The sequence below is a fragment of the Fonsecaea erecta genome, assembly GCF_001651985.1.
Source record: "Fonsecaea erecta strain CBS 125763 chromosome Unknown Scaff4, whole genome shotgun sequence".
Lineage (NCBI taxonomy): Eukaryota > Fungi > Ascomycota > Eurotiomycetes > Chaetothyriales > Herpotrichiellaceae > Fonsecaea > Fonsecaea erecta.
In genome coordinates, this window is record NW_017387247.1 from 3,166,412 (window position 1) to 3,189,647 (window position 23,236).

General features: G+C 53.8%; 9 protein-coding genes across 9 annotated transcripts; 7 read left to right on the forward strand and 2 right to left on the reverse strand.

Annotated features, from left to right (window-relative positions):
* Positions 1-85: 85 nt before the first annotated feature.
* Positions 86-1,746, reverse strand: AYL99_05901 (hypothetical protein; the record flags this gene model as incomplete). Its single annotated transcript, XM_018837413.1, has 3 exons — positions 86-978; positions 1,029-1,490; positions 1,575-1,746. The coding sequence occupies 3 exons, from the start codon at positions 1,744-1,746 to the stop codon at positions 86-88; spliced, it is 1,527 nt and encodes a 508-aa protein (XP_018694266.1).
* A 749-nt stretch (positions 1,747-2,495) lies between these two features.
* On the forward strand, positions 2,496-3,950 carry AYL99_05902 (hypothetical protein; the record flags this gene model as incomplete). The annotated part of the gene is made up of 1 exon (XM_018837414.1): positions 2,496-3,950. One exon carries the CDS (start codon positions 2,496-2,498, stop codon positions 3,948-3,950), a length of 1,455 nt encoding a protein of 484 aa, XP_018694267.1.
* A 960-nt stretch (positions 3,951-4,910) lies between these two features.
* On the forward strand, positions 4,911-5,252 carry AYL99_05903 (hypothetical protein; the record flags this gene model as incomplete). Its single annotated transcript, XM_018837415.1, has 1 exon — positions 4,911-5,252. The coding sequence occupies one exon, from the start codon at positions 4,911-4,913 to the stop codon at positions 5,250-5,252; it is 342 nt and encodes a 113-aa protein (XP_018694268.1).
* A 666-nt stretch (positions 5,253-5,918) lies between these two features.
* Positions 5,919-6,727, forward strand: AYL99_05904 (hypothetical protein; the record flags this gene model as incomplete). Its single annotated transcript, XM_018837416.1, has 2 exons — positions 5,919-6,165; positions 6,228-6,727. 2 exons carry the CDS (start codon positions 5,919-5,921, stop codon positions 6,725-6,727), a joined length of 747 nt encoding a protein of 248 aa, XP_018694269.1.
* A 399-nt stretch (positions 6,728-7,126) lies between these two features.
* Positions 7,127-7,931, reverse strand: AYL99_05905 (hypothetical protein; the record flags this gene model as incomplete). The annotated part of the gene is made up of 2 exons (XM_018837417.1): positions 7,127-7,810; positions 7,905-7,931. The coding sequence occupies 2 exons, from the start codon at positions 7,929-7,931 to the stop codon at positions 7,127-7,129; spliced, it is 711 nt and encodes a 236-aa protein (XP_018694270.1).
* Positions 7,932-9,090: 1,159 nt separating this feature from the next.
* AYL99_05906 (hypothetical protein) lies at positions 9,091-10,323 on the forward strand (the record flags this gene model as incomplete). Its single annotated transcript, XM_018837418.1, has 1 exon — positions 9,091-10,323. The coding sequence occupies one exon, from the start codon at positions 9,091-9,093 to the stop codon at positions 10,321-10,323; it is 1,233 nt and encodes a 410-aa protein (XP_018694271.1).
* A 5,693-nt stretch (positions 10,324-16,016) lies between these two features.
* Positions 16,017-17,600, forward strand: AYL99_05907 (hypothetical protein; the record flags this gene model as incomplete). Its single annotated transcript, XM_018837419.1, has 3 exons — positions 16,017-16,217; positions 16,269-16,334; positions 16,386-17,600. The coding sequence occupies 3 exons, from the start codon at positions 16,017-16,019 to the stop codon at positions 17,598-17,600; spliced, it is 1,482 nt and encodes a 493-aa protein (XP_018694272.1).
* Positions 17,601-18,433: 833 nt separating this feature from the next.
* On the forward strand, positions 18,434-19,741 carry AYL99_05908 (hypothetical protein; the record flags this gene model as incomplete). Its single annotated transcript, XM_018837420.1, has 1 exon — positions 18,434-19,741. The coding sequence occupies one exon, from the start codon at positions 18,434-18,436 to the stop codon at positions 19,739-19,741; it is 1,308 nt and encodes a 435-aa protein (XP_018694273.1).
* Positions 19,742-21,636: 1,895 nt separating this feature from the next.
* On the forward strand, positions 21,637-23,100 carry AYL99_05909 (hypothetical protein; the record flags this gene model as incomplete). The annotated part of the gene is made up of 1 exon (XM_018837421.1): positions 21,637-23,100. One exon carries the CDS (start codon positions 21,637-21,639, stop codon positions 23,098-23,100), a length of 1,464 nt encoding a protein of 487 aa, XP_018694274.1.
* Between the last annotated feature and the right edge of the window lie 136 nt (positions 23,101-23,236).

Below are 23,236 nucleotides of genomic sequence, written 5' to 3' on the forward strand. Positions count from 1 at the left end.
TCAATGGAATGCCTTCTGTCAGCAGTGCATCACAGGCCGTCATCCCCCATAGGTACATGGATCATGGACCATAGACCATACGTCCTCAGACATATTCACCTCTGTCGAATTTCTCCTTGGGCCAGAATTTCGCCGTGATGGGATTCCCGTTGAAGATTCTCCCTTCCAACGCGTTGACTGCCCGCAAAGCACTGAGCTGGCTCACAAATTGCACAAACACCAATGCTTCGCCCTCTTCACTCTCCAGCCGGTGGATGTAGACTCTCTCGACACTGCCGTACTTGTCTCCACACTCCTCGCCAATTTCTTGCATCAGCCCGCCCTCTCCGCGCGTGAGCTCGTCGTCAAGATCCAGGCCGTTCAACATGCCCTCCAATCGGATCACCTCAGACATCGCTCCGAACTTGCCCTCTTCCTCCGCCTGAGCAGTCTTGGACTTGTTACCACCAAGAATCTTACCAGTCGCAACCGGTGCAGCGAAGCCACCACCTTCTGCATCGGACTTCTTCTTTCGTTTGTCAGCCTTAGCGTACAAGGGGTTGATGATCCCGGTGCCATGGGCTCCGAGGCCTTGACCCTTGCTCCAGCCATATTTCGCCATGAGCCGTTCGGCAAATCCCACTTGACCAGGGCGTTTGGATCGTGGCTCGTCGGCATCGCCATCTTCATTGGCACCGGGCTCGGGTTCTGCACGACCATCTTCCAGATCTGGTTCGGATCCTGGGACATTTTCTGGTGCAGCGGGTAGGTTGTACCGCACGGGTGCCCTGGAGATCTGACCCGGTAGTGGGGTTTCTGCTGGGGGCGACGGAACAACGGGCTGACTTTGTTGGCCCTGGCTCATGCGCAATCGTCTCAGGTACGCGTCCTCACCAGTAGCATCGTCCGGAATGTCGACCGGTGGTGGCGGCGGTGGAGGGCTTTCGTCATTGAGATTGGGCGGAGGGGCAAAGGACATGGGAGGTGGTGCAAAATGTTCTGCCAACATGTCAGCCAGTCCCAAACCAATATAGGACTCCATTCCTTACTGTTCATGGGACGGCGGTAGTCATCGTCTTCAGATTCGCTGTAACTCCTCTGCCTCATACGATGTCTGTAAAGGAGGTCCTTCCACTCTCTGACTTCGCGGATCTTTTCCTCGCTATGCTTGTATTCTTCATAGTTGTTTGGTCTGCTCGGATCGTAGATATCATCCCAGTTCTGCGTCACCTCCGCCGCCGCCTTGTTCTTTTTGCGCTTCTTCCGCCCCCCGCGTTGGCGCTTTCCGGTGTAGAAGTTGTTCACGTCATCGTCATCCGATGCGGTAGCAGTCCAGTCTGCAATGGTGGTCTTGGGCGCAGGGGGTTGCGGCACTGGTGTTTCTGTGGCAGCAGCACCGGCGCCCTCGGTGGTGGCGGGGGGTGGGATGTTGAATTTACTGGCGATGGCTTTTGCTTTTGCCTTTTGAGCAGTGACCTGGGGTCTCTTGGTAGGCTGGAATCTGAGGGAGGCTGTATATCACGCGAAAGCATGGCGCAAATCGTGAGCAGATCTATTCAGCAAACCTCTAGGTCCTTACGACGAAGAAAATGTACCAGCGAGTGCTTGCTGTCTCTTGACAGCCTCATCCTGTTCGGGAGAGCTTGAGGCCGGCTTGTACGAAACCGGCGCACTGGAGATGGTGCCAGGCCCAGCATTTTTCGGGTCGAGGAGATTCGCATAGAGCGACAGGCCTCCCCGCGTGGGTGTCGCGGCATTGTTAGACATGTTTTTCACATGTGCTTTGGCTGAGGCTAGTATGTAGGTTGGATGTGAGCGGAGACACCAGACGTGCAGTTGGAATTGGAAAAAAAGGCGACTAGGGCGGAAACAAACTAAAACTGCGGTCTCGTGATTGAGACACCGACGGGCAGTTCTCGGGGCAAGGGAAGCGACTTAGCAAGCAGCAGGCGGCCCCCTCACCCATTGGGCGCCGGTGGCCCCTATTGGTAAGCCTGGTCCCCCTAAAATACGGGCCTGGAAGCCCTGTCTGCATCGGAAGCTGCGTGCCAGGGGGTTCCATCGATTCACCAATCGCTTCACTTCGGGCGCATCTAGGGATTTTCGTGTCATGTCTTCCTCGGATGACTTCAATTTCTCCAAGCTGAAATTCAAAGCTCCCGCTACCATTTTCTACTATTATGGCCTTATCCTATCACCCGATATAAAATCAGGGCCGTTCTCGGCCCACTCGCCTTCTTCCATCATGTCCGGTGAGATACTAATAGCGAGATGGAGCCCGCGAAATAATGTGTCAGGCTGGTCTTCCTATCTGTGGACGTCGCAACGCATCACGTCATTTTTCCATCCCAGACTTCTTTTTTCTTGCTGGTTTCGTTGAGATTTCGATACGACTCCAATAGGAGATTGTTGCTTTTCTATTGAGATACCCATTTTGTTGTTTCCAGAGTTCATCCCAGACTTGCCCCCTCCCAATTTTTTTCTCTACTTCGGTGTTTGGTGCAGTCTGTGTAGCCATGGTTGCAGCCACCCTTTCCACCTCCTTTTCCCAGACGTCTTCCGCGATAGCAGTCATCGTCCCCACGAAACCCAATGCTTTGACCGTCTCTTTCAAGCAACTCGCCCAAGATGTCTTGGTCTTTCAGAAGCAACTTGCTCAGCTGGGCATCCGAGAATCCGACGCCGTCTCAATAGCCTTGCCCAACAGCTACGAGTTCATCGTTTCATTTCTGGCAACCTCCTTTCAGCGAGCAATTGCCGCCCCTCTGAATCCCACCTACAAGCAAAGCGAGTTCGAATTCTACATTGAAGATCTGTCTTCCGCCGTCATCATATTGCCTCGTGGGGCGTTTGCCAGGGACGGACCTGCGGTCAAGGCTGCCAGGAAATATCATGCTGCCATTGCGGAATGTTACGTGGATGGGACGAAGTTGATCCTGGATGTGAAAGAGCAGGGCAAACTGGCACAGCGACAATCTCAACCGGTTGCTCGAGCTGAGCCAGAAGATGTCGCACTGGTGCTGCACACCAGCGGGACCACCGGCCGCCCAAAAGCTGTCCCATTGACTCATCGCAACCTGACGAGAACAATGCAGAACATCCAAAACACCTACGAACTCACTGCTCAAGATCGGACGATGTTGGTCATGCCTCTCTTCCACGTTCACGGTCTTCTAGCTGGTTTTCTAGCCCCTCTGGGTGCCGGGGGGTCTGTCATTGTCCCCGACCATTTCTCTGCACGATCCTTTTGGGTCGACTTTATTCAGCACAAAGCCAACTGGTACACGGCCGTGCCGACGATCCATCAGATTTTGTTGAAGAACCCTCGGCCTAATCCGATGCCCAGCATCAGGTTTATCCGCTCATGCTCGTCTGCACTGTCCCCGAAAACTTTCCAGGAGCTGGAACGGACGTATCGAGCGCCAGTCCTTGAGGCCTATGCCATGACGGAAGCCGCCCACCAGATGTGCTCCAACCAGCTCCCACACCGCGGAAAGCGAAAGCCCGGCAGTGTGGGAATCGGCCAGGGGGTCGAAGTTAGGATTCTCGATGAGCAAGGCGATGAGTTGCCGCAAGGTCAGGAGGGCGAAATCTGCATCAGGGGTGAGAACGTCACAAAGGGCTACATCAACAACGAGAAGGCCACCAGAGAAGCATTCACTAAAGGGGGATTTTTCCGCACCGGCGACCAGGGTAAAAAAGACGAAGACGGCTATGTCTTCATCACGGGAAGGATCAAAGAGCTAATCAACAGGGGGGGTGAGAAGATCAGCCCGATCGAGTTGGACCATGTCATTTCCGCCAACCCAGACGTGGCAGAAGGGGTGACATTTGCCATTCCTTCAGAGCTGTATGGCCAAGAAGTTGGAGTGGCCCTTGTCCCCAAGCCTGGCAAGGTGGTCACTGAGAAGGCCATCACCGATTACGTTGCCAGCAAGACGGCCAAGTTCAAAACGCCGAGCAAGGTTTGAGCATTCCCATCTGGCAGATGCATGTTGGGCCCACGCTGACTGAGATGCCAGGTTTGGATCTTGAAAGAGATACCCAAGACAGCCACTGGGAAGATACAACGGAGGAAGGTTGCAGCTGCACTTCTGGCTAAAGACCAACCTAGAGCGATGCTATAGAAGGAATGTCGGGACCGACCGGAGCCAGTAAGGGCCTGACTGTACCGGAAGACTCATGGATACCCAGCATGGCGTTTTCGAAAAGAGGGGAGAGACTATCCTGAACGGCTAGAGTCAATCGTGTGGGCGTCGAGGGCGTGTAGCAGGTCTCCTAAGAATTATCGTAGGCTGATTTCCAAGATGGGTGAATGTTTTCGCGCATTGCTGGCAGGGGAGCTGACAATAGAGGAGGATCTGGAGAAAGGGAGCGAGATGAAGCTACACTTCGGGGTTGGGATCCCGGAGAGCTGTGTGACAAGGTGCTGTTCCGATGCGTGATGAGTCGAGCCCGACAATCTGAAGCCCCAGAGGTTGTTGACCAAGATAGATAATAAAGCGAGTGAGAAGGCTGTACTCCGTAATAGTGCCCAGCTCCCCGCAGATTGGCGACAGCCCCTTGGTGCCCCTTTCTGGCAATTGGCTAAACAACATGGCGTATCCCCCGCCTCACGCCCTACGGTGTGGAGAAGGAGTTCGGCCGAGATACACACGAACCTGAGGAGCGATATTCCTCCGAACGGCCCGTCCTCGGTATCACCTAGCATGGTGCTTTACTCTCTCGACCATTGATTACGCATTGCCAGCCAGTGTAACTGATCTCCCGGCTTCATGTCGAGATTGCTCTGTGGTTGCCGCCTGTTCTACTCTCTGAAAAGTGTATATTCCCCAGCCTCCCAGCTCGGTGCACCCTTCTCGCACACAACTCGAGCTCTATACCGGAACCCGTCGACTACTACTCCACGAAACACCAGCTCCGTCCGAACCATGTCTTCCTCCTCTGCAACCCCGACGAACGAATGGCTCGTCATTGTTCCCGACCACCCCAACGCCCTGGAGAAACGGCTGGCCGTCCGGCCTCAGCACCTCCAAGGGCTGAAACCCAAGATTGACGCTGGCATCGTGGTCTTTGGTGGTGCAACCCTGTCGCAACAGCCCGCCGAGGGAGAGACGCCGAATATGACGGGCAGTGCCATGTTAATCAAGGCAAACACCGAGCAAGAGGTCAGAGACTTTTTGGACAGTGATCCGTACACAAAGGGAGGAGCGTGGGATGCGAGCAAGGCGCAGATAATGCCTTTCAAGTGTGCGGTTCGGACGGCCCTGTGAAGATTCAGCAAGGGGACTTTTGAACGGATGGGAGATCAAGATCTGGCCTGTGTAGCTTGAAAGGAGTCAGCAAAGAACCACCGGGCTGTACTCGGAACTGGACCGATCTGACTCTATATCAACCAGCACCGTATTGAAAAAATAACACGATCACCACGGATGGAAGCTCCCAATACTGTGTCTCAAATGATTGGTGATGTGCTCTGGCAACCGGACCGTGTTGTGTGACTTGAGACCGGCATCTCCCCCAGAGCTGGCGTTGATCTGTCATTTCGCATCTCCTGGTCAATATGAGCCAGTAGTGATGTTCAGACAGTCAATCCTGAAAGCATGACAGAATTGCTACAGGGAGAGGGCCCAACAAAAAGGTATTTGAAGTGACATTCGCAAGTTGCCTGCGAACCAGATTCCTGCCGGTTGCTGGGCTGCCCTCGCCTCACCTCACCTCACCTCAACCCAAGTCTTTCAACCACCGACATAAAAACGCCATCATCTCCCCTCTTCATCGCAATCCATTTGTCCATTGCTCTTTTCTCCCCATTCGTGCCACATCCCTTCTCCCACCTTCAAGGCTTCGTACTCCTGCTAGGGGCTTACCTCAAAGTGCTCTCGTGCCGATACAGTCACTTCTCACTCACTGATCGCAACCTCGTGCGATCCAGCACAATGCGTCTCTTCAGCATGCTCTTCCCACTAGTCGTCCTCGTTCTCTCTGTCATTGCGCAAGAGACGAGCAACAGCACCGACGCCCCCATTACTCAGAACAACCCCCTCCGTGCCACTTTCCAGGCAGTTCTGCAAGCTGATAAACCTGTTCAAGGCCAGATCACTGGGGTCTCCAACGACAATGGCACTGGTGTGAATTTCAACGTCAACTTCTTCAATTTCCCGGATATCACACAGGGTCCTTTCAGTGAGTTCCCAGAGACAAGCCCAAGCTTCACTGATATCAAGATGACTAACTCTGCCACGCAGATTACCACATCCACCAATACCCTGTTCCTGCGTCAGGAAACTGCACTGCCACAGGCGGTCACCTCTCGCCCTTCGGCCGACAGGAAACCCCGCCTTGTGATAGCACCGCTCCATGGACCTGCCAGCCAGGCGACCTGTCTGGCAAGCATGGCAACATCTCCCAGCTCACCTCTTCCACCTCCGGGGACTCACAAGCCGTCGGCACCTTCCAGGCCATGTACCTCGATCTGTATGTGAGCACCGACCCGAGCAATGCAGCCTTCTTCGGAAATCGCAGTGTGGTGGTGCACAGCGCGAATGGAACTAGGTTGAACTGCGGCAATTTCACACAGATGAGCACTAGCTCCAGCGGAGGCAACGGGAATGGGACCAACACCACTGCGCCCACAACTTCGCCTACACACAACGTTGCAGCTGCCGTGGCTGGGATGAAATGGGAGTTCATGACGGTGTTTGGGGCTGTCCTGTGTCTTCTCTCTTGGGCGAGCGATTTGATTTAACAGCAATATCAAGGGCAAGACTGCAAATCATTGACTTCCCTTTTTCAATGTTGTTGTTGATGATGATGATCAGCAGCAGTCAGATTGTGGAAGTGCTAGGAAAGCCGCGAAGCTGCAATGTCCGGTGAGATATCGAGGTGGTTGATTACCTGAGTTCAAACAGTCCTTTGATCCAAAGGCGATCGATCGCCTTAGCAGAATAGATGATTCAGCCACAAGTATGCAATAGCAAGGCACAAGAAAATCGGAAATCCTCATCAGATCATGAGCATGCATCTCAGTATCCCTATATTCATTTCTCGTGTCATCGGCCTCATCATCACACCGTCCATCGTGAGAGGGTCCAACAACGGTTCTTATCTTAGAGAGCAAGTACCATTTTCCTCCATATGGCTTGCATCAACTCAGCCTTTTCAAGAATCCGCCCTGGATCAGCCTCTCCACATCGGCCTGCCTGACAAAAAATTGCGAGTTCTTGGACAAATTGATCGCGCCATACTCTGTCTGGATCTCCCCTGCGTCCTTCAACACCCTGACATCGATGAAGAGGTCGCGTGGTGGTTCGAGGGAGCCGGTCAGGTCGATGTCCGTCCACTGGCCTTTGTACTGCGAGAGGAAGTCGACGTAGGCATGGAAGTACGACTCCTCCTCTGGGGACAGCGAGTTATGCGTCCCCGGTGGTGCCGCTGCTCCGGCAGAAGCGTCTTCGCCACGGATGCTGGTGTTTGGGCCACTGCCACCCGCCTCGGCGCCCAACCCAACCTCCAAGTCTTGGCCGTCCCAGACCATCTCCTCCAACTTCTCGGCCCGCACGCGGTGGTACGCCAGCAAACACCTCTTATCCCTCCTCATGCTCAGGTGGTCGACGAGCAGGGCGCACGCTGTGGCGGGGTGTTCTGCCGGATTGAACGTGTTCTGCGACGACAGGTTCCCCTCCTCGTCGTAAGCGGTGGTGGTGAACGGCTCCAGGATCCGCGTCACATCGCGGTCGAGGTCGCGCACTTCGCGCACGACGGAGCGCACGAGTTCGGTCTGGTAGGGGGGCAGGGCCGGGAGTGTGAGGGTGCGTTTCGCGTGTTGGACCTGGGAGAGAAAGCAAGGAGGAGGGAAGGGTTAGTCAGTAGTCGAGGAGAAGTTGGGGGTAGTTGGGCCCTTTGGGAAAAAAGGGAAGACTTACGAGCTTGTTCCCAAGCTCTCCATGCATTTGGAATTACATAGAGTGTTCTTCTCCGCAAGTCAGGACTGAAGCAGGCGCACGAGGGCTTGTCGAGGGGTGAGGAAAGAAGAACGAAAGACGGAGTGTGAAGTATGAAGGACGAGGTCGAGTTGTGCAATGTTGAAACCGACGCGGGGAAACTGGCAAAAACGCGTCGAGGAACCGGTTCCGCCAATCGGGGCCAACGAACTTTCGGAGTGTAATATTTTGATCACTGCATCAAACCCAACATCCCCCTTTCTTCCACCAGCCTCGTTCCCATCGCATCACTTCCTCTGTGCTTCTGAATGACTTGTCGCTCTGCCAATAGCCCATTTGGTGCCCAACAACCCTAATATGGGACGAGTCGCTTATGGCGGCGAGCAACAACGACGGCGTGATGCCCAGGTATCCCTGTTCTTGTGGATCAAAATGGGTGCCGAGCCAAGTTAACAGAGGTATCTCGTTATTTACCATGAGAGCGCCCTCCACGACTACCATCGCTAGCGAGACTGAGCAACGAAGTTAAGTGCCTTGAACAGGCTGGCCACTCAAAGATGCCAAAACCGGGGTTGGCATACTCGCCCTTTGAATCAGGCGCACTCATCACACGGAGGTCAAAGGCTGGTAGGCAATAGAATAAGAAGTTCCTGATGAAGCTCCTCTGAGGATCGGCAGACCAGGCTGCAACCCTCCGCACTGACGCCTGCTGTGGTGCTAGGCCATGCTATTGTTATCAGGCCATGCCATGGGACATCAAATGGGATCGACGAGCAAACAGTCAGGAGTTGGGCGCCTTTCACAACACAACCTCTGGCCATTGTTGGATGAGATAGTCAGCCTAAGCACATCTCAGTGCCATTATCCATTAGGTATGGGCGGTCGACTCAAGCACAATGAATGACTAGGAATTAACGTCTCGGAAATACTACCCCATCAGGCCGTGAATGCTATGGGGAGTACACAATGAAAAGAAAGCAGAAAACAAATATCGATATGATGGGACAGGCAATCCATCCGGATATAAGACGATTTATACCGCACTCTTGGTACTTTCAACATTCACGCCCAACTCTGCGAGATCTACCTTGTTCTCCCACGAAAGACTGGACAACCTCTGCTGCGTTTATCTATTCCGCGACACCCTTTCAGCAGAAGCCTAATAACTATGAAGCAACGTCCACAGAAGCTCTCCACTCGTCATCCACCCTACCTTCGGGCAGTTCTCGACCCTGGTCGCCGGATCGGGGTCGGACGCCCGCGCTGGCGCTCTCGACGGGAACAGAGATACATCAGCATCCACATCCTCTGCATACCCAGCGCAAATTTCTTCAGGTACATGTGCTATCTTGAGACGAATCCACACAAATGGCAGGAGTGTCAGGCCCTATGCAAAAAACACCACCTCAACGTCAAGTCACCACGTCCAAAATGCTCGGTCGCACCAGAGACATACTTCGCCGCGCTGCCTTCGCTCTGGGCCTATGTCAAGGACATGTACGCACTCACCCTGGCGGTGCTCAACTTCACGAACACTCTCGGACACCTGCTGGAACGGCATGAAGATGGGATACGTCAGGACAAGTTAGACCAGGCCATGGAGATGTACGGGGACGCCTGGGTGTCGCTCTGGCCCAAGGTACTGCTCGGCTTCAGGACCCCAGAGGAATTTTTCAAGACTGCAACAATAGAGAAATATTCGGATGTCGTACGCAGGCTTGCGGCGGCGGAGGCCCAAGTTACGCTGTTTCTGGCGCGCCTGTCAACGGTCGAGTTGTGCGTGTGGACGGCGGAAGAGGGGCTCTTGCGGTCCCTGGCTACCGTGGAAGACTTCATGGGAGATGAAGACGAAGCAGAGGGACGTCCCAACGGGCCATGGTACTCCAGATTCCAGGTCTATCACCGCTGGACGCTCCAGACCCGCGCAGCATGCAGGGATAGGCTGTTTAGGGAGATCGACAAATTGTCCACCCCGAGACTGCGGGCCTTGGACTACCGCAGGGACTTTTTCTGCTCACTGCTGGAAGAAGAGCCTGTGGCTGGGCTGGGCATTTTTTCGACCTCGACACCCGGCCTCTCAAGATTCGCCGATAATCTTTCCTTCCGCGTCCTCGCCCAACCGCCCGTCGACCGCGAGAACACCATGTGTCCGATTTGTCAGGAGAAGCTGAGCGTTGATCCAACAGCGACGACGGGTGAGCAAGCAAAGAAACAACTGCTGATCTACACGCACAAATGCTGCAACCGGCCCTACCACGTCTGCTGCCTCCTGCAGTGGCTCGATCAGCATCAAGACCCATCGTACATGACGGGATCGTGCCCGACTTGTCGACACTATTTGGGTTACGACTTCGCGAAGGACCTTTTGGAGAGACGCATCGTGGAGCTTGGAACATTGTAAATAGACATGGATGGGATCGGCGGCATGTCATGGTTGGTGGGTTTCTCCTTGGAGAAGTCAGCTTGGATCACTGGATCAAAGTGACAGGGAAAAGGATGGCTTTCATCGTCGTCAAGGAGGAGATTTACGCACAAGGTCGAAATTGGCTGGGTGTGAGAGATAGACATGGAACCGGAAACACTATGCTTTATCCGACGGACAAAGATTCCTGGAGCATCGTTTTCGTACAGCCCGTCATGGCAGATTAAACTCCAGTTTTTCAGGAAAGGTTAACAGCCCACACCTTGTCTCCCCGACCCGTCCCCTGTAGAAACCGTACAAACCACTGTGCTAGGTCAGCAACGAAGGCGAGGGAGCAAAAAGGCAAGCGAAGGTCATGGTCAAGGGTGTTTGAAGGCGTTTCACATGGCCGCCTCGGTTTGAGCTCTTCCCTTCTCCCACACCAGGCCATTTAATCTTGTATGTCCAACCGAGCATGGCGGAATCTATTTCACGGCGAATGGAAAGCTACACTTGTCGGCCAAATAAATACCTCTCCGTACTCTCTGCCTAGGAGGATACGGGCAAGCACTCAGTACGAATGCTCCCGGCATACCTTCATCGCTTCACCATGGTGTAATGCTCAACTCTCGACCGCGGTAGCTTTGTGCAGCGTCTCGAGGGCCTATCCAGTGGAATTCTGTACCAATGTCACTTTCCCCAACCGTCATGCCTCAAACTGAAGGGACTTATGACGTTCGAGGAGCCCTTCATCACCTTCTTGCGAACGCATAGCGATGCCCTCTGACACCTCGGGCTGGCGTATCTGACGATACTAGATAATGGCATCTCGGCTGTACACGAAAACCACGCCTGGCACCCCAGTGTGATAATGTGGGTGCCTGACAGGATCCACGACCTCTGTCGCTTGGACCGGGCTCGAGTCATAGGAGAATTCACAAACAGACGGACCGAGGCTTGGTACGTCTTTGCTCACTTTGTGCAGGAAGACTCGATGGTGTGGCGAATCCAACACTTATATCAACGCATGCTGGAATATTACGCTTCTCTAGTGGCCGCCAGCACTCCATACGGGGGAGGCGAAGATACTCTATGCAATTCCGTGATAGCCCCTGGGAACTTCACTGACAAGGCGTAGGGGTGGTCTCGATACCGGTTGCGCTGGTTCCAGAGGAGACAATGGAACCTTTTGCTTGTTGGCGCGGTGCATTTGAACAGATGCTGGCAACCATGGGTGGCCCGAAAGGTAATCTGATGACCGGAATTCTGGGGTTGTGGCGAAGCACGGGCCTATCCAGTTCCATCATCTAGTTGGGCAATACAGAAGGTCTGCGGCCCTCAACGGCCGCTCAGCTCAACCTGGCGTCAAAAGAGGTGCATCCCTACTCGCCTGGGCACAAAGTCATCTCTGACACACACCCGCACAGGACGCAGAAAACACTTCCGTTAGAGACGAAGGATATCGGGAGTATTGAGATCCCAGTCGACTCTAACAAGTATTGACGCCCCTCTTTCGTGATCTTGGGCTGCGGCCGATGGGAGAAGAAAGACCTTGGGTTGTTGTCCCGTGATCGAGACGACAAGAGTGGATAGCCAGATCGGATCCGCTACCCCTGTCTTATTTACATCCTATACGCTATACAAGTATGATACCCACCCACAGCAAGAGGTTGGCCCAACCCCACCAAGACTGGCGCGAGCTTTCTCTCTCTCTCTCTCTCTCTCTCTCTCTCTCTCTCTCTCTCTCTCTCTCTCTCTGCCTTTTAGGGTGTGTGGACAGGGAAGAGGGAGCTGTCAAAAGTCGATTGATTATTTGTGGCGCTCAGTCATCCTCTCAGTGACTCACTGTACCTGGCGGTTGGCTCCCCGGAAGGGATAGCCACTCATGATTCTGGAGGGAGGGTTCTAGGCGACGGTTTCCCGCTCTCGCTACCCGTAATTCGAACTCGACGACGCGGGATGATAGGCGTTATATTGAAGTGATACTTTATAAAAGCGGTAAGCCCTTTTATTTCAACTGAAACAATGGTAAACGTTCGGACTCTATCTGTCCCTTTCTTCTTCTTTCTTCTTTCCAGATAGCCCGTTGGGGGAGGGAGAAATGTGCGGCTTGCTTTCGAGGAAAAATGGCCGAATGTCGAGTAATTGATCAAGACGGATTGGACACGCGGGATATTATTTTTCGACCTGAGGGAAACACCGTCTGGTGTTGAATGAGAAAAAGGGGGCCACCCCCACCACTATCACCACCACCTCCTCCTCCCCTCCTGCCAGAGGTATTGACCAGCACTTGGTGATCCTTCGTAGCAAGCGAGGAGGACAGGGATGTTCGTGTCAGTGAATGTGTGTGCTGTGCTGGAGGCAGAGAGGTTGGTTGGATCCCCAAGGCCCGCTCCGAATCACGAGTGGAAGCAAGGGAGGTAGGGAAGGAGAGAGGAGGAGGCATGTGCCCGGCCGGTCTAGACCTCTGGAGGATATCTCCGATATGGTGGTCTTTTCTCCGACAGGCGGAGACGAGAGAGTGTGTGCGTGTGTGTGCGCGTGTGCATGCGTGCGGTGGAACCCAGTATTTGTCAATTGACGGTGGCCACTCGACTCGACCCGCCTCGTCAAGTGGAGTGCGGCCGGGTCGTCGCGAGTGGTAAGTAATAGCGACCGGGGGCTCATCAGGATCAGGAGCGGCATTGGCCCCATAGTCGTTGTAGGAGAAAAAAGCGGAGCACGCAGTCGAAAAATAAGAAGCTGAGAGCAACTGTCTGTGAGAGTAGTTCGCTCCAATTGAGAACGCCGCCGGTGTTGGGATGACACAGATCTGGGGACTGGATGTGTGTGTCCGCGGGACCATGTGCAGGGAGAAACAACGAACGACCGAACGAACGAACGAGGCATCCCATCGAAACACAGAGGAATTTTTGCTGTTGAGATCCGGTGCGATCTTTCTCCCGTCCACCCAACAGCGAGGTTCTCATGGTGGTGACATCCTCCTCATCGTCGTCCTCCTCTTCCAATATCCTCACCCTTTCGTGGGTGCGCACGATGCCCGGACTCCGCGCGGCAGTTTTGGCTTGACATTGCACCAGCAAATCATGGGGCAGCGATCGACAAAGTGTAACAATGCAAGGCCAATGGAAAACTTGAAACCAAACCTCTTCGATACGACATTGTTCAGCGCCTGCCGGCCGACAAAGCAAAATTGATGGGGTATGAGCAGGATTCCCAAAAAAAAGAAGAAGCTTCGAGGGGTGGCGAGTGAGGCACGAACCTTGCCCTCGGCATTGCTGAGCCCAGCAAAGTGGCAGAGCGGACCAACGCACCAAGGACAGGAGCGTCACCAGGAGGAGGATATCCAGCGACAGTCTGGTGTGGCTGTCGTGAAGCTGGGTGGAAAAGGCAGTCCGAGCAAGCATCTATGGTAGGTCAGAAGTTTAACTTGCGGAGTGACGGGCGTAGGTACCACAAATGAGAGATGAGTTAGTCAGGGCAGCACCCACAAGATCAACAGGATGCGCCACCTGATAGACCACTGAAGACAGTGATCTGCAACGGCGAAATGCAACTGGATGAGGACAAGGTTTTGCTGTGGGCGCGAGCCATCCATACTGTCTGCTACTGGTGGATCTAGGGTATGCCGCAGTGCCTCAGGCAACGAAATGTGTGAGGGAAGCCTACTCCGGTTGGAGTATCCAACTTCGTGCCCTGTGACCGTGCGCTGCCCGGAGGAACGCTGAAAGAATTAGGTATGCTATCATGCCGCCAGCAAGAGTCAGCAGCGTATGAGCAGATGGGCACGAACCCCTGTAAAGGATGCATGCGATCTCAAACCGTGACAAATTCGAAATCAAGGAGAACTTGACTTCCATTTCCCCTAGACGATTGGTTGGATGGAGTGACCGAAACTGGCTTGAAGGATGCTGGTCTTCAGACTGAACAGCCAGAAATTGAGAAGGGACAGCGAGTTGACTGCGATCCGAATCCTGACTGAGCCAGGGACCAGACGGTAGCGGGCCGGCTACGGGTGGAGTGTGCGGCTGCTGGGCTATCGCGTCAGTTGTAGCCACCTGGAATGTCAGCCACCAGGAGTCTAAACAGGCACAAGAGTATGCCATCTGGTCGATCAATGGAGCGTGGCAGAAAGAAAGCCCTTGGGCAGCAAGCGTACGACGGCCGCGGCGACAAGTCTGAGCAGCTGATGGTTTTGGAAAAGATACGGAGATTTTTGTTCGCGGCGTATCGGAGGTTATGGAATGCCACAGCTGCTTCCATGGAGATCATGTTTGTTGCCGCTGTCATATAAGTCGTTCGTCGCACAGACAACCCGTCGGTAGCCAGTCAGCGAGACCGAAACTGCTGCAAATCACCGGCCAGTCAGAATCAGGACCCGCCCCGAATGCAATGTTCGCAGCAGAGAGAACGTGGGTGAATACCTCTGGTCGTGACTGCAAGCGACGGTTGGAAGCGTATGAGGAATGCGACTAGAGCTGGCCCGTGCATTCCACCACCGTCGTAGGGGATGGTGGAGTAAACGTTCGTCCCCTCTGAGCAAGCTGACGCCTGGCTTGTTTTGTTGTTGGGCAAGGCTTTTGAGAGCCTGCTTGCTCCAATTGATTGACCTTGCCTGAGTCAATATAAGCTCTCGACACGATGGCTAGCTGGACCTGAACCTGCGTACTCAGCGGAAATTCCCGAAGTTCTCAGAAGGCTGCAGGAACCGGATGCGCTTCATGGCGGGACTGCAGGAAGAGCTCCAAAGACCTGGCACCCCTTCTTTCACCGCTCACGACTGCTGATACCCTGGTTGTGTGGATGAGGCAGCTTGTGGAGTTTCCTCTTCTCCCTTCCTTTTGCTTTCATCGATCCGAAAACAAAAAGAACCGTCGCAAGAAAGCGACCTTGTAGCCATGGTTCCGGATGCGGCAACTGCTGCTGAAAGCGACCATCGTCGCGCCCAAAGCAACATGGTCGAGACTCTTGCAGTTGCTTGATATGTTCTCTTCTCAGAGTCTTTCTCCTCCTGTTCTTCTTGCATCAACAAAGGTTCTCTTTCGCCTGGTCGCCAGTGTCTCGGTCCTGAGATTGCTATCCATCATCTTGCGGCTAGTTGAGACAAAGCCACCTGCTCCTGGCGTCACCAGAATCAACTTGGAAGGCTACCAGACCTTCTCACCGCAAGTATCAGGCTCCATCCGTACTGCACCATACCGGCACTTAGTCTTTGAGCACCGCACGACTCTTTTACTCTTCCCGTACAAGCCGACGGGTTGCTGCAACAATTGATAAGACTGATCTGCACCTTCATCATAGTCTCATCAAGGACAACGGAGTGCTTCCATCGATTGTCTTTGCCATCAAAGCAGCGCCCTTGGGATAAAGCGCTCTCTCCATTGTGCGGCTTCACGCCTCAACGGAGTGCAACGGGTAGCAAATCCGACGAGGCTTGAAAGTTGCGTTGAACCGTTCTGTCAATTGCTTCAAAATCTGGAACATCGGCTCAGACAAAGTGACACCCTCCCCAAAGCAGTCAGGAGCCTTTCCAAATCACGAGAAGGAAGGCTCTCTGTCATATATTCTCAACATCACGTTCCAGTCGGCAAACTACCTCGCGGTATCGTTGTTGCAACAAGAGGGAAGCACCACATTAGGCTTTGTACCAACTTGCGCACTTCCATTTCCAGTCGAAAGAGCTTATCGACCCAATGGCCCAAGACTCTGTCACCGGACGCCCGCCGTCACCTCCTCATTCAAGCGATGGCCATTACAGCCAAGGCGACGAAACCCATCCACACGCATCTGTCGTTGTGAAGCTGGAGCCTTTCACTCCTGTGAAGCCGGAACCTTTCACGCCGCCGTTGCCCTCAGCATCAATTGTAACAGACATTAACTCTCACCAGACATATGTAAGTCTCTCACCTTGAGACCATGGCAGACAAAACGCTTACCTCTTGCAGGCCTCTTACGATGACCCGTCCCTTTACCACACAGCACCAACTCCGGTCTACTATACGCCACAACAAGTAAGTTGGAACCCACCAAAAGATGCCAGCGAGACGTACTGACCAAGAAAGCCCATGGCAAGATCGGTTCCATGTCACACTCCTCCTCAGAACATTGGAATTCTGACACGCAGCGGCCGGACCATCGGGACCCCATCGAGCACTGGAGGCACTGAATCGTCACGTGCATCACTGTCACCAAGTTCGCGGAAGAATCTTAGAAAGAAAGCATGCGGCAAAAAGGGAGGACCTGCCATCGACCAACCACTCAGCCTCCTGACAAAGGATTATAAGACGCCTGTCCGAGATATGGGACTGTGGGTCCACCGACCAGTGGAAGAACGATTGGCAGAGGTTGAGAGGAAGAAAGGATATGTAGCCAGGCCGATGAACTCGTTCATGCTATATCGATCTGCGTATGCAGAGCGGGTGAAGCAATTCTGCAAAGAGAACAACCACCAGGTTGTGTCGCAGGTGACCGGCGCAAGTTGGCCGCTGGAACCAAAGGAGGTCAGAGAGATGTACGAACGATTCGCCATCATTGAACGCGACAATCATGCAGCAGCCCACCCCAACTACAAGTTCGCACCCAACAAGGCAGGAAAGAGAACAAGAAATGAGGGCGATGTCAGTGACAGCGACCCCGATTGGGAAGGTTCCGTCAAGAGCTCCAAGCGCAGCCGCAGCGTCCGGCGTTTCGAGAGCAGAAGTGCATCTTCAACACCCTTCGAGGATAGGCCACCTGTTTATCACCGCTTGATACAGGCACAGCATCGCTTGCCAGGATATGAAATGAGCAATCCGTACGGACCAGCTCCGATCATGGTCAGCTCCAATGGCATGGTGGGAGACTATTACCAGGCTGCACCTGCTGTCGGCCCGTACGAGCATGTTTCCAATGTCACCTATCGCAGGCTGGAGGAAGCTTTCTCTCCATATCAGACGACGATGGGCCTGGTGGGGTTGCCGCATGCTGATCACCATGAGCTGCTGACGACGTACCCTGCACCTCAGCCTGCTGCAGTCCCGGTTCAGCACGACATCCTCGACCCTCGTCTGGGACAACTGGACCCCAGTTACCAGATCGTGTATTTTGAAGACGGTGCGGAGCCAGCACATGAAATCCCAAGGACAATCGCCTATGAATCTGCGCCACCTCTGGAGTTGGGCTATCAAATTGAGGGTTACCATCCGGGTCTAGCGACGTTGACAGAAGAACATGATGTATGGGCAGAGCAAGTACAGGCAGGGTCGGACTTTGATTCAGAGTTCCAGAAGTTGAGTTGATGAGTCTTTGTGTTCGAGGCCGGGGAGCGGTGATTTCACACATGTACGAGAAGCTATTTGTTGGATATCCATTGCATAGCCAGGGAGCCGGGTCATAGATGGGACTTCTATATTTGTGGAGCAATCCAATCTGTATGATTTTCATCCTTTGGGAAAATCCGGCGCCGTAGGAAGAAGTGTTGTTGCAGCCGCCTCGAGCTTAGCAAGGAGAGAGAGCAGACTCTCGAATCAGAATTAGAGAAAGCATATCGCCTGTGTTTCTCTTCAGTGTCTCCTCTCATTTAAAAAGAGGAGAGTGACATTCTCGGATGCTCGTGTGAAGTACGAAAGAACCAGGTTAGATGTTGAGGTGCGAAGGACAAGATGCTATTGTGCTGCCACTCGAGGTCGAAGCTGGAAGATCACCAAAGCACAGGGCACGCCATGCCTTGCCGTAGCATAGCGCGGTGGAGCATAGAGCCAAGGTGGTGATGCCGGCTAATATTTAGGCCAATCGTGAGCCGGTCACGTGAGATGGAGTTGGACTTCCCCCTCGCCCCTTTGTTGTCATTGTGTTATTGGCTGCCCTCATCGGCCTATGAGACTTCTAAGCAGAACCACAGCCTCCACCTCGTCGTCACCGTGTCTGCAGATCGAGGAGTGATTTGACTGATCGTGTAATTCTTGCACGCCCTCCTTCGCACTTGCCGCACACCTCTGATTCCAGCTCAACTCGCCCACCTACCACCGTCACCTCCTTTGCTGTTTGCCGTCGCCGCAAACGGTACCATGGGTCGGCGAAGACGACTACAACTTCTCAAATCAAGGGGAGCCCAGCACGCTCAACGCTGACTATGGCACCCGCCCCATACACCGCCGAACCGGGCAACTGGTTCCTTCGTGGAGTCCAGTCTGCAGTTTTTTACTATGTCTCTTGCTCGCCCTGGCTCGGCTACAAACACAGGAGAAAAAGGCGGAGGGAAGCGAAAGAGCAAGCTCAAGCGAAAGCAGAAATTGTTGTCACTCAACCAGGCATCGTCACCCAGCCTGGGCCTTTTCAGACAAATGAAGCATGGGCAGAAGAGTTGATGCTGGGTCCTGGACCACCTAAAGGCTGGAAGAAAGATACGCTGCTGCAGAAAATTCAAAAGAAAGTGCCCAAAGAGCCGCCCGGCTCAAATCCTCAGCCCCCATCCGCTGAAACACCTGCACCGAGCTCTGAGCCGGGAAACTCGTCAGCAAGACCATCGACGCCGCTCACAGACTCACCCACTGAGCTCTCAATAAGAACGTCTTCAACCACAAACGAGGTCGGGGATGTGGACGTCATCGCGAGCTGGAACAAATCTGCTTCGGATCAGGAGAGACCACCGCGAGAAAGAAGACTGTCTAGCGCAATGGAGAATTTTAAAGACTCTCTCCGCACGACCTTACACCCGCCCAAATGGAACTGGAAAAGATATGACCGTGAGGATGAAATTCTAGCTGGGTTCACTGAAAGGGTAACGAGAATATGGAATCGGGCGACTTCAGGAATGCATCACGAGGATGCCGAGGAGCAGCAAGAAGGCGGGGAACCGTCAACGTACAGACGCAAGCGTGCGCCCACTGACGAGAGTGAGCGATACGACTATAATCGAGTAAGGCATCCCGAAGTGAATGATCTGCATCCTCCGGTGGTTTCCCAGCTCCCTGCTACGAGGGCCGAAGCTGCCTGGATGTTGCTTCCTCCTCCCAGTGCTGCAGTCATGGAAGCACGCACAAGACCTGCTGCGGAACCTGAGATGCGCTTTCCTCTATGCGTTATTGGCAGGCCGCGAAAACAGACGGAACCAAAGCCATCGTTGGCCAAGACACGATCTTCTGAACAGGTCGAAATGCAAGACTTGGTGTACCCTAGTGATGCTGAAGACGAAGATGACGGCCTCAGCGGCAGTGAGACACAAAGTGTCAACGAAAGCATCGACCATCGCCAGGCGCACCGTGAGAAAAGTGAGAATAAAAATCCGGTACGGATCAAGCACTTGTCGGATCCGATCATCAAACCTGCACCAGTTGTGCATCCCGTATCACGGATTGCAGGAGACTTGTTTGTCCCGAAGAGAAGGGATTCGTGGCAGTTTCATTATGTTGTCCCATCGAACCAGCCGATGGAGTGGTGAAGAATCACGGAACTGAGTATACTTCTTTTGCTAGCCACAGGTGGCTATAGCCATTACTTCTCACCGTGGTATGTCAATATGGATCGAAGTTGTTTCCGAGGGATTGGCCAGCCCTAGACGGATCTGTGCCAATTTGTGCAGATGAGCGTTGAATTTTGAGAGTTGATTGACGTTTTCTTACGACAGTTTACGGCGTTCTGCAAGAGCAAGGCGTTTACGATCGCAATACAGGCAGACCTTGAGAGGATGAGTTCGGGAGAGGGGGCTGGGAAAACGAACACTACACATGCTACTGATTCTGCGAATTCATTACGTTCCTCGTTTCAGCCCCCAGTCCACTGTAATTACTGTAGGTGACGTGATGTGGTCTCCCACGTGAGGTCATGTGGCTGCGGCTGCCGAGCTGCCGAATCACGAACTAGGTGCTCTAACCCTGAGGACTCTCCTGAACTACGAGGTACTGTAGTCCGCGATCTTCCACCCTCATCGACAGTGACTCTGTTTTCAGTAGATGAACAGACCACGAAATACTTTCCAGATTTTGAAACGTGGCTCGACCGTAGAATAGTCTCCTATTGGGTGCTGCAGCTGCCATGTGAAAATGATTTGCATGTGCAGGTCAGTATGCAATGATTGGGTGAGTTGACCAAGAGCCAACACCCAGGCGGGTTTGGAGGTGGAGAACAAAGCTGCTTGGTGGCTCCCTTGAGGAAAATCATCTGTAAGGGTTAGCAGGCAAGGCTCAATTTAAAAGACGACGCAGGATGGGCGGGAGAGGAGACGAGGGTGACGCTGCCAGAGCACTGCACCTCGAGAGAAACAGCCTGAGAATCAGTGTCAGATGGCTGTGGTGTGGAGGAGGGTGGCTGTCCATTGACCGTACATCTGTTAACACCCTCTGATGAGAATAGAAAGAGAAGAAGGTGATGGCTCCAGACTAGTGAGTGACGAGAGATTCGATGGGCGCAGTTTGGGGTGCCGATATGTAGCTGGGGCGGAATTGCGCTGCGACCTCCAAGAGCTTCGCTTCGTTGGTACGTGCACCAACTCGACCAAGATCACATTTTTCTTCTCCTGAATCAGTCGGCATTCTTTTTTACGTCTGTGCTACTGTACCTGCCACCCTCGTATAACAAACACACGAGATCACCCCCTGCGTGACTGAGGACGTATCCCTTGCACCCACCTGGTCGCTTGCTCACCTGCACCATACCGGCTTCTCTCCTCCGTGCCACCCCTCCACCAACCGTCGTCGCCATCACTCCACCACTCCCTGCGCTCTTCTCCACCTTCTCACAAACCATCCACCACCCTCGCTCGCTCGCGCCTCCAGAGCACTGGCGTTCATTACGCGGCAAAAGGTCCTCCAAACTTCGCCAAGTTGTGATCCTTCCCACGGAGGGCCTTGGTTCAATCTGAGTCTGAGCCACTGAGAGGGAGCCGCCTTGACCCCGGATCTTTGGGACTTGTTCTAAATTTCGCTGCATTTCGATCCTCGACTCCATCCACTCTCCTGAGACATTTCAACACCGGCTTCCAGTCAGTCATCGGCTCCCGTCTACAGCAACTACCACTACCTACTCTCGAGCTGCCCTGGCACCTGTCCCCTTCATAGCTACATACGACCTTCTCTTCCTTCCCACCTTGATACACGCCCATTGAGTTTGACGACAAGACCGCTTGGCTTCCGGCTCGAGATCACCCAATCCCTCATCCCTTGCTTTGCCACGCTTCCTACAAGTATTACCTCTTAATTCCAAGGATTTTTGAACTTCTTATCGAACTCGCTCAGTAAAGATTAGGGGTATTGTCGAATATAAGGATACCATCTGGTCGCCCGTTGCCTGGTGTCCAGAGACATAAAGATTGCTACCATCACACTGGCATCACCCAGGATGTGGTCCACCGCCGCCTCTTGGGTCGCGCTACTTGCGCTGACCGCGGCCCTCACCCGATACTACAATCCAGATCTGTTCAATAAACTCACGGGTCAAGCGTTCACACGAGCACCACAGCCGCTACAAGAGTTGGAGAGATCTGCTGCCAAACGACAGAAGGCGAAACGGACACATGCCAGTCGACTCGAGACTAGCAACAGCGGCACCTCTACGCCAACCAGTGCTACTGAAGGCAAGGCCAACAAGAGAAGGAAGCTCGTTTCCGCCCCCGTCGGGGACAAGGTGGTAGCTCAGACTGCCGAGGGTCAACGAATGGCTTTGCCTCGAGACGAAGAGGATGGATTGAGCAACAGGGAATTCGCTCAACAACTCGCCAAAGCGCAGGCCGGGACCAACTTGGAGCCTGCCACATCGCAGGGTGCCAACAAGGGAGAGCGACGCGCTGCCGCGAAGTCCTCGCAAGGAAAGCGAAACGGCCTGGAAGCTTCGGGACTTTCCACCGAGACCTCTTCCACCACCGGCCGCGATGCGGACGATGACCTTTCCCCGATCGGATCTCCCTCTACCGGCCCCGTGTCAACCGCACCCACCTCCCGCGCTGGTGACGTTTCGGACATGCTAGAGGCCCCTGCTGCCAAACCTAAGATTCTCAGATTGACAGATGTCAAGAACGAGAGTCCGAAGTCAGCAGCGGGCGCCTCCAAAGCCCCTTTTCAGCCTGCTCTGACCAAAAAACAGCGACAGAGACAGGCGAAGGCAGCTGAGCAGAAGGCCTTGAGGGAGGCGTCGGACCGCATCCACGAGCAAAAGAAACAAGCACAATTGCGAACTGCCAGAATGGCTGAAGGAAGCTCGGCCCAAACCAAAGCCGATTCATTCACGGCGAAGCAGAATGCCTGGCAGACTGGAAAGCCAGCCTCGGAGAAATTAGCCCAAACCAACCAAGTTGCGCCTCTCCTCGACACCTTTGACAAGCCAGAGATACCCCCGGTCGCTGTGAATGGGTCTGTCACTGCAGAGCCACTGTCCAACGTCACCAACACTGTCCCCGAGACCGCAAACGTCACCGAAGTCAAAAAAGATGTTGGCGAAGGCAAGACCCATGCGTTGGGAGCATCAGAGCGGGAGAAACCTGTCAGACCTGCCCTAGGCAGCCAACCAAGTTGGGCTGACGAAGTCAACGAGGAGGAGCAAGACAAGTGGGCAAACGAGCTGGCACAGGAAGAAAAATGGGAATCGGTGACCAGCAAGAAAGGCAAGAAGAAGTCCAAGAAGGATATAAATGACACCAGCAGTGAAGCAAGTTCTTCGGTTGCCCGGCCCTTGGCAAACAATAACCATTCTGGCGTCAACGGCAGTCACACGAATGGGGTCAATCCTCGCATGGAGAACCCGAACCGATTCCAGTCAATTGAGCCAGTGACAGACCCTTCGTTCAAGGATGCCGAATGGGAGGCTTGACCTGGTCAAGCAACCGTGTTTGAGCAGACACTCGTTCCGAAGCGGGTTCCGGAACGGATGTGGCGCACTTTGTTACCAATAGTGCATGGTCATTTGAGATGCAAGGCGCGTTGTTTTGTTTACGCGTGGGCGTGTT